This window comes from Bactrocera oleae, chromosome 4 (assembly GCF_042242935.1).
Source record: "Bactrocera oleae isolate idBacOlea1 chromosome 4, idBacOlea1, whole genome shotgun sequence".
Classification (NCBI taxonomy): Eukaryota; Metazoa; Arthropoda; class Insecta; order Diptera; family Tephritidae; genus Bactrocera; species Bactrocera oleae.
Window position 1 is genome coordinate 973,265 of NC_091538.1, and position 8,251 is coordinate 981,515.

Below are 8,251 nucleotides of genomic sequence, written 5' to 3' on the forward strand. Positions count from 1 at the left end.
ATATGTATAACGAAATTTAAATTGTCCGCATATACGCTTAGCAAAAAGAGAGTGAACCAAATATTTATTATTTAAAACATATATTAGTTACTATTTCATATTATACTTAATAACAATATAAATTCAACAGATATTGGTTACACATTGAATACTTAATATTATTTATAGGTTTCAACCCTTACAGAGAATGGATTTTGACTTATAATTTGTCATACTAACGCTTTAAATAATTTTACATTTTAGATATATATAAGTTTAAAATTAAGACATGTTTAAAGTACGGTTGTATAATGATTGATGTTTAGTTACGCGAAATGGGCACCGCGTCATCATTCTGAACACAATGAAACCACAAACTGATAAAAGCAGCCAAAATAAATATAAAAACAGGTAAATGAATCGGTTGGGCAGCCAGAGTACTGTGTAGCTAAGTTGATAGTTTTCTACAAAAAAACACATATGTTGGTATAAAATATTTAGATCAATTAATTATAATTAGCTCACCAAGCACCGCGTACCCTAGACCCATCTTCATTTTCCCCATACGGTACGAAGCTGTAGGTACCATAATTTCGAGATACTGATGTTCCTTCTCTTTTAGAGAGCGCAAATCGAAATGTCGCACGGTCGACTCATAAAAGTTCACTACGTGCGTTGATGGATGTATGAATATTCTAGATTCATGCCAGTGGCCAGAGAATATTACATGAGGATCCAATTCACTAAGTACCGAACGCAAGAGTGGCCCACCACCAATGAGAATTGGGGCATGAGAAATACCAACACGTAAGCGTTGTGCATTGTGTTCACGATCTGGATTCGAAAAGTCGAGCATCATCCGATTTATTTTAAAAAAGCGTAACATATTTTCATAGTCAAAGAGATCTTCATTTTGAAAAGACTCTTCGAAGCGGCGCACATTTGAGTTTGAGATATATTCCCCATCCTCACCGCCAATGTCATTATCTCCAGGCACATGAATCCGCTGCGCATATGGAGAGATTAATTTAAACTATATACATTCATACCCACATATATATACATATTTAGATGTTAAATGTTGAATGTAGCTCAACCTGAAATGCTGGTAACTTACTTTTATGTTTGTGATAGCGTTGTAAATTCGATTGAACCGTTTGACGTAGCTATCAAAGTCTTGTTGGTTTGCAATGCTTCCCTCATCCAAGAGATCGCCAAGAAAGCAAATAATGTGTGGTTGTGTGAAGTCTAGTGTTCGTTCAAAAGTCTTTCTCAAATATCTGGGAAGAAGAAATGAAGAATTTATTTTTTAAAACTTATTATGAATAACGATTTATTTGTACATGGTTAAAACATAAAAACTCTATAATAAAAAGGATACGTTAAATTCATTTAAACAGTTTCTGTTTGGATCAGTGTGATTTTAAATAAACAGATATGACATATTGTTACAAAAATTGTATTTTTACCTATCTGCATCGTACCGCGATATAGGGCTCCAAAACCCTTTCTCGTAAGAATTACCAATCAATTGTGGATCCGCTACAAACAATATTCTTGTACAGTTATCTAAATAAAAATAATTAGCAATAAAATATAAATAGTTATGTATTGTATTAATTACCGTATTTACAATAAATTTGTTGCCATGTGGACTGATTGATGTAATAAACTATGAATTCGTTGAAGAAAACCAGCAACAACGACAGCGATATGAATCCACGTATTATTAACCTGAAAGAGATAAGCTTTATAAATCGACAATATTTGATATATATCAATACAAACGTACCGATTTATCAATCGAAGCGATGCCATAGTACATGTCTCGAAAATGTCTCCCTTAAGCCCGTTTCTCCTTAATAAAAAATAATAATTCTAAAAATAATTTAATTCCATAAAAGCAGTTTGGAAGCAGTTTTTATTTATTTGGTCGCTACATAACACCGTGTGCCTTTATCCCTTAGGCTCCAAATGATATTTAAAATAAAATCAAACTAAAGTACATTTACTATGTCAGTCTTACCTGATAATTAGTTTTGAAACGAATATTACACGCACAAAAACAGCAAACAAGCATTCTCAATTCCCAATGAGCGATACTGTGCCGGTTGAGTGCCACTTTTCATGTTCACAAATTGTGCGATAAGAGGCAAACGCTTCTAGCCTGGCTGTATAAAAAATAAACGCCATTCAAGCAGTCTGCTACGTCACTTCTTTCATAATTTAATTAAAGAACATTAACACTTGGCTAAGGGCCATTCGATTTGTTGATTGTATAAGAGCATATCTAGTATGTTCATACCTACATACATATGTAGTTATATATTTTTCTTATGTTGCCTGCTCAATTTACTTAGTGCATTGTGGGTAGTTCTCTTCTATTCGCATTAACTCTTTTACGATCTCATTATTTATTTGTAGGTATTTAGCTATAGGGTGATCTCACTTTTTTGCTTTAAATATGCATATGTATATTCTTGTCTAGAAGAAATTGCTGCTAGACCTCCATGGCTGCATATTTATTTTGTATGCTTTTACAGCTGTTCTTCGTTCTTGTTTTGCTTAGGCTTTTCGTAAATATGTGAAATTGTTGTCAGCTTGAAAGTTTTTCTGCGCATGGATAAAAGTTCATGCGTTTTAAATAATATTTCTGTGAGACCCTCAAAATGTGGCAATATTCTTATTAGGGAGCACCTTCTTCACAGTTGGTATATGCATATGATCCTAAATTTGTAAAATAGCATCAAATTATTGCCCAGTATAAAGCTAAATATTAATGATTTAATAGAAAGCAAAAAAATTATGGCTAGTTTTATTTGTCGACGCTTCCAAGTAATTAATTAGTATTTATCGTATTATAGGTGTACAAGCTCTTAACTAGTAGATGTTGTGTATATTCCGCACGTGCTCTCTCAGACCAGACTTTGTTGTGAAGCGTCTTTGGCAATAAGAGCAGGGCACAATACTACGTTTGCAAATATCCTTCAAAATATGTTCATCTAGCTTTTCTTTGAAGCGAAAAGGATAGCCACAATGTGGGCAATATACAGTTTCATTTTTGTGAATAACTTCATTATGGTATTTCCATTGATCATAAACCTTAAAGTATTTATCACAATCTATGCAATGATAACGTGAGCTTGTTTGTTCAGTATGTGTAGTGATGAAATGACGTCTAAGAGTGAACGTTCGAGTGAATGATTGCTCACATAGTGGATCAGGACATTTGAAACTACGAGGTCCATGCCGCTGCTTTATATGTTCTAACAAGTGCACTTCTCGCATGTAGGCACGACCGCATTCATTACATAAATATTTTTTATCTGCAGGAAGTATTTTGTGGTCTATCTCTATATGTCTATACAGTGTTGGTTTCCAAGAAAAGCTTTCAGAACAAATACTGCAGGTATAGATATTTGGATCGTACACTCCATGCTCAATTTGTTTGTGTTCTATAATACGTTTACCTATCTTGGTGTTATAGTCACATTGATCGCAATAAAAGATGGACACTGATGTAACTTCTTTACTCTTCAAACGTTTTATTGCTGGTTCGTAATTATTTGAGAACTGACTTTGGTCGTCTCCAAGCCGTTTAAAAGTATTCACATCATTTTTTATTATATGAAGTTCTTTGACAGATTGTAACATATGCCCACCATTTGGTTCCAATGGTAATGCTTCTTCCAAATCACTGCAGGTCGAAGCAGACTGATATTTTCCATAGCTTCTTACGTTAAAGCTTTCTGTCTTCGCAGTTGGCGATTGCCTGGGTAAGCAACTTTCCTTTAAACGACGAAACTGGAGATATTCTTCTGACTCTTGGCATCGCAATATAATGTTTTCAGCAACCAATATCGATGCAGCGCAGCGACGGCAAATGGTTGCCTCTGGCTCAAGCTTTTTTGAAACCTGTGAAAAGTACGTACATATATTTTAAAATACGTGCTTTCTGAATTAATTGTATTTTTTGTAATGTACTTTCACTCCACTGATGTTAAAAATAACACTAGGCAAATATTTTTTCCCCATACATTTATAGAGAGAAAAATTCTTCGGATTTTCCACAAAACAAATCCGACAACAGAGAGTCATTTTTGATTATTTCTATGTTCCTTCTCAGATAACTTGGTAGCTCAATGCATTCCACAATACATGTACTAACCCAACAGCTGTTGTAAAGCGTTCGCTTTTTGGATGTAATTATTTGAAAATTAAACAAACCTATTAAATAGCTTACCGTCGATAGGGAGAATTAGGGTGGTGAAAAATGTGGTACAGTTCAAACTATTAGCCACTTGCAAAACCACCAAATAAATTAAATAAAATAATGAACATTCCAGGTGGTAGCCACAATAATTGTAATATGAATACTATCTAGGAAATGGTCAATATCCGGTAAATTAGGTATTCCACCACTTGATCTTTACGACCACGAACGTTTGACCCTGTAACTAGACTACGTTTCGTAGAACATGCATTCTAAAAAGTAAATTGCGTACAAGTGGTTAGTTCAAAGTAGATATTTATATATGTACATACATATGTAGCACTGAGTATTTGCGTATTACATAACTGTTTGTATGTATGTTTGAAGCTTTTTAGAATACCTACATATTTATGCGACATTGTATATAATCGGGTGAAACGGAAACAACTTAGGGGTAGTCAATACGAAACCCCCTTAAAACACTATCCTAACAATAACCAAAGGCACTTCTTTGGTTTGGCGGGAGGTCGTACCATAAATCTTTGACTTTATGGCATCAATAAATGTCGAGGAGAGCTGTGAAATCGTCATTGAGCAGAAACGATTGCGTCGGCAGCGATATGCTGAAGGATTCGTAAACACATACTGACTATTGTTGCTTATGTGACAGACAGCTGAACGGTAGAGTGCTAAGACAGAACTCGTTGGTAGAATTCTGATTATGTTGGCTGGCAATTACCACCCCTCGCTAAAATGTTTATGTTTTCTCTGCCTCATTATTTAGAATTGTGTTTCTGCTTACATACATACATTGGCCGAGTGTTTTTCTAATACATCGGTTTGTTCTGATGTACCCAGTAGTAAAGTTACAAAATACGCAAACAAGATTTACATATGCTTTTAATTTGATGTAACACAACGTTAATTGTATGAAATGACGAGTTGAAGTAGAGCTCAGCTTTAATATTTGCCTCATTTAATGAGAATATTGATGGTTTTAACAATACCAATAAGTTGAAACTTACACATTGAGGGGCAAGTAGAATGTCAAACTTCTGAGTTTTGGTGCTCACAAGCCAGACAATTTGTCAACGATACAGTAGTTGGTAGTTTTGTATTGTTATGAGCGTACTGAAATTTTCGACGGGGTAGGAATATATGTATGTGTTACTACTATCTCCCATAACTGCGCCAACGGCAAGGATATGTCCTTTTTACATGCCACACAATGGCGGCCCATAACGCGAGGTTAAGGGGTGTACAAAAACTATAAAATCTAAATTACTCTGCGCAACGTCACTGTGACGCGGCTGTGCGGCTGGGTCGGTTGAATGTACGGTCGTAAAACAGCGAGCAGTCGTCGATGTTCGTAAATGCGAACAGTATTATCGGCTTTTAGGGGTGATGAACATTATCGCGCAGAATTAAAACACGTACATATGTATGTGTGTATAACCATAACAATCTTCAACTTTGGTGAAATTACTATTTCTTGCGCTTTCCCCACGTGTTAGTCATAGAAATACACTCCCACATGCAATCGTGCGTTTCACACCTTACTTGCACAGCAAATCATACTGTTAGAACGCATAAATTTTCTACTTTACTCATACACTTCTGCTACTCGTACCACCAATTCCGTTCTCAAATTTACGACTTTTAAACAGCTTACCCAGTTTTATCGCCCAGCTTAGCTCTCTGCCTTGTACAACCCTCAGCCATTCACTTTTCTAGTGGGCAGTGCAAGCGTGACTGTCACAGCGTCCTATGGTTTTCATCCTTTTCCTTTTCATTGCGCTGTTATCAGGCGCTCGCAACACAAAACGCTCATGAAAAAGGCAAATAAAAAAGTCGTAAACTCTTAAATTGACGCTTAGAAAGTGGCTTTCCGCTACTGAACACTAGTGGAATGAATTTCTACTTGCTGCCACGATTTTACGATCGCGCACGCACCCTTCTCTTTACGCCGCCGTGGATGTGGGATGTTAATTAAGCCTGAACTAAGGGAAAGTGCTAACAAAGTTTATGGTTTCGCCTTCATAAAATTGTTTATTAAATAATACGCACACATCCTCGTATAGCGGTTTGAATTTTTTGAATTCAGCCGAATGGGCTTCAGTTTCCTTTGCGCAAGCACAAAAATTCGTAAACAAACTTCACTTGTGTGTACAAATGTGCAATACTCATATTTAATAAGAGTATGACTATATACCCATACATTCATACGTAGTATGTACTCATAAATAATTTCCTTATTATTAATTTACGTATATATACATACATATACATACATATGTATATATGGTAAGAAATTATTATGTACATACATAATGTGTATATACATATTTATTTGTATGTAAAATTAGTTTTGTTAGCAACAGTATGAACCTGTAGACTAAACAAAATAAAAACATAAAAAGAAAAGAACAACATTACCGAATTTTCAGTCAGTCCTACCAATGTTGTTTAGAGGTGTCGACGATCGTTTTTGAACCTGGCGGCATGCTCTATTCGGGCGACTTCATTCTTCAGCAACAACCATAAAATAAAGTAATAAACACAAAAATAAAAATAAAATGCACATTGAACTGCTTCATAACATCAAAAGAAGTTCTCATCATCAGCATCAGCATCAGCTGCAGAAGGAAGAGCGGAAGCATTGCATTACCAGCAATGGCTCTAAGTAAACAAGTAGAGGGCCCACCGTCGTATTCTTCGTACAGATCGCTCAATACCTCGAATCGTTTGTAGTTTCGTGCCACACAGAAAGGCCGAACATCGTATACGAGTACATAGAAAACTGTCTGCGTAAAATTTGGTTGCAATTCGTGAGATTGAAGCCTTCGTTTTTTGAAACAGCAATAAAAATGCGATCAAACTGGAAGCGGTTGGATTCATTACTTTATGTGGCCGCATTAATAAGGCATTAAAAAGTTTAGCACTTGTGATACGACAATATCCACACTCTTATACTTTAATGTATACTATGTTGTATTTGATTGGACTGCCGATGGAATAGGTATTGTATACATACGTATGTATGTACATATACCACATGTTAGAAAGTAAACAAATCGCTGTGTTATGCTTTTAAATGCTGCGAGTTCAAAGTGATCGCAAAGATCAAGGTGTGAAGTTTGCATCTGATTTCAATGTGTACATATACACTGAGCATTTTTTTAATATTTCACATCATAATTCAATGAAATATTTTCACTTTGTACTTCTTTACGGTAAATACGAATATGCATAAATATTTATTTGTTGCACGAATGGCTATTCATAAGTAAGATACATATGGTATGTATGTATGTACATACTCTTACATATGCATGTATGTGTAAATATTGAATTTTAACTTTAGATCCCAATACTTAAAAACATTTCATGAACAAAAATAAATTAATTTTAAATAAGAAATAACAATAACAATTTTTCCATAATCAAATAGTTAAAATTTCTTTGTTCAATACAGCAGAATGTTGAATTTGCTGTTTATACGTGCTAATTAAAAAAAACGTAAAATTTCCCCAACCTCCTTTCCTCTACCTACAGAATAAAATTATTTCTTATCCTTTGGTCAATAATGATATCCAACGAAAGAAGGAACTCACTAGTTCGGATCCGATCTTGTGATGTGGTAGTTCCCATTTCTAAGTAATGTCCCCTTGTTGTATTGTAATCGGTTATTGTATCATCACGTTTGAAAGTAAAATTTTGTTTTAAATAATATTCGAAATTCAAATATGTATCATATTTTTTGTAAATATCATCTGATTAAACTACTTAATATATGTGGGTAGAGATGTGCATAGGTATGTATGTGTACATGTATCTATGTACAATAAAATGAGAACTTTTCATTCGTGTCAACATACATATGTATATAATCGTTAGCTGAACTGTATGGATTTATTCAACAGTGCGTGCCAGAAGCCATATCTTAGCTCCCACTATCCAGTTCTCCTTAACAACGCTGCTCTCCCGGGAAAGGGTATGCAAGTTTCTCGTAAAAACATTACTACAAATACACTCATCTGAAATAATTTTCTGGCATTT

At 34.8% G+C, this 8,251-nt stretch overlaps 2 protein-coding genes and 1 long non-coding RNA gene across 6 annotated transcripts; all 3 read right to left on the reverse strand.

The window, feature by feature from the left end:
- Nucleotides 1-63: 63 nt before the first annotated feature.
- Mppe (Metallophosphoesterase) lies at nt 64-2,791 on the reverse strand. Of its 4 annotated transcripts, XM_070109002.1 has the most exons (8): nt 2,285-2,791; nt 2,006-2,150; nt 1,772-1,857; nt 1,604-1,713; nt 1,449-1,548; nt 1,097-1,259; nt 505-1,012; nt 64-443 (listed from the first exon to the last, which is right to left on the reverse strand). In XM_070109002.1, exons 2-8 carry the CDS (start codon nt 2,057-2,059, stop codon nt 262-264), a joined length of 1,203 nt encoding a protein of 400 aa, XP_069965103.1. In that variant the 5' UTR covers nt 2,060-2,150; nt 2,285-2,791; the 3' UTR covers nt 64-261. The 4 variants fall into 4 exon arrangements, with proteins under 4 accessions (XP_069965103.1, XP_014091986.1, XP_014091985.1 ...); XM_014236511.3 differs by having other exon boundaries at nt 1,772-1,834; nt 2,006-2,791; XM_014236510.3 differs by having other exon boundaries at nt 1,772-1,837; nt 2,006-2,791.
- LOC138857179 (zinc finger protein 497-like) lies at nt 2,763-4,122 on the reverse strand. The gene is made up of 2 exons (XM_070109004.1): nt 3,964-4,122; nt 2,763-3,894 (listed from the first exon to the last, which is right to left on the reverse strand). Exons 1-2 carry the CDS (start codon nt 4,075-4,077, stop codon nt 2,860-2,862), a joined length of 1,149 nt encoding a protein of 382 aa, XP_069965105.1. The 5' UTR covers nt 4,078-4,122; the 3' UTR covers nt 2,763-2,859.
- Nucleotides 4,123-7,705: 3,583 nt separating this feature from the next.
- On the reverse strand, nt 7,706-8,188 carry LOC138857194 (uncharacterized). The gene is made up of 2 exons (XR_011396220.1): nt 8,071-8,188; nt 7,706-7,859 (listed from the first exon to the last, which is right to left on the reverse strand). It is a non-coding gene; the product is annotated as an uncharacterized lncRNA (long non-coding RNA).
- Nucleotides 8,189-8,251: the final 63 nt, after the last annotated feature.

Bases quoted from the DNA above. Each gene is read 5' to 3' on its own strand.
- LOC138857179 (XM_070109004.1), bottom strand. From the start codon at position 4,077: ATGACTCTCTGTTGTCGGATTTGTTTTGTGGAAAATCCGAAGAATTTT. The intron at 3,895-3,963 runs GTACATTACAAA...TACTTTTCACAG, and splicing joins TTAACATCAGTGGAGTGAAA to GTTTCAAAAAAGCTTGAGCC.
- Mppe (XM_070109002.1), bottom strand. From the start codon at position 2,059: ATGCTTGTTTGCTGTTTTTGTGCGTGTAATATTCGTTTCAAAACTAAT. The intron at 1,858-2,005 runs GTAAGACTGACA...AATTATTTTTAG, and splicing joins GTTTCAAAACTAATTATCAG to AATTATTATTTTTTATTAAG. The intron at 1,260-1,448 runs GTAAAAATACAA...TCTTCTTCCCAG, and splicing joins TCGCGGTACGATGCAGATAG to ATATTTGAGAAAGACTTTTG.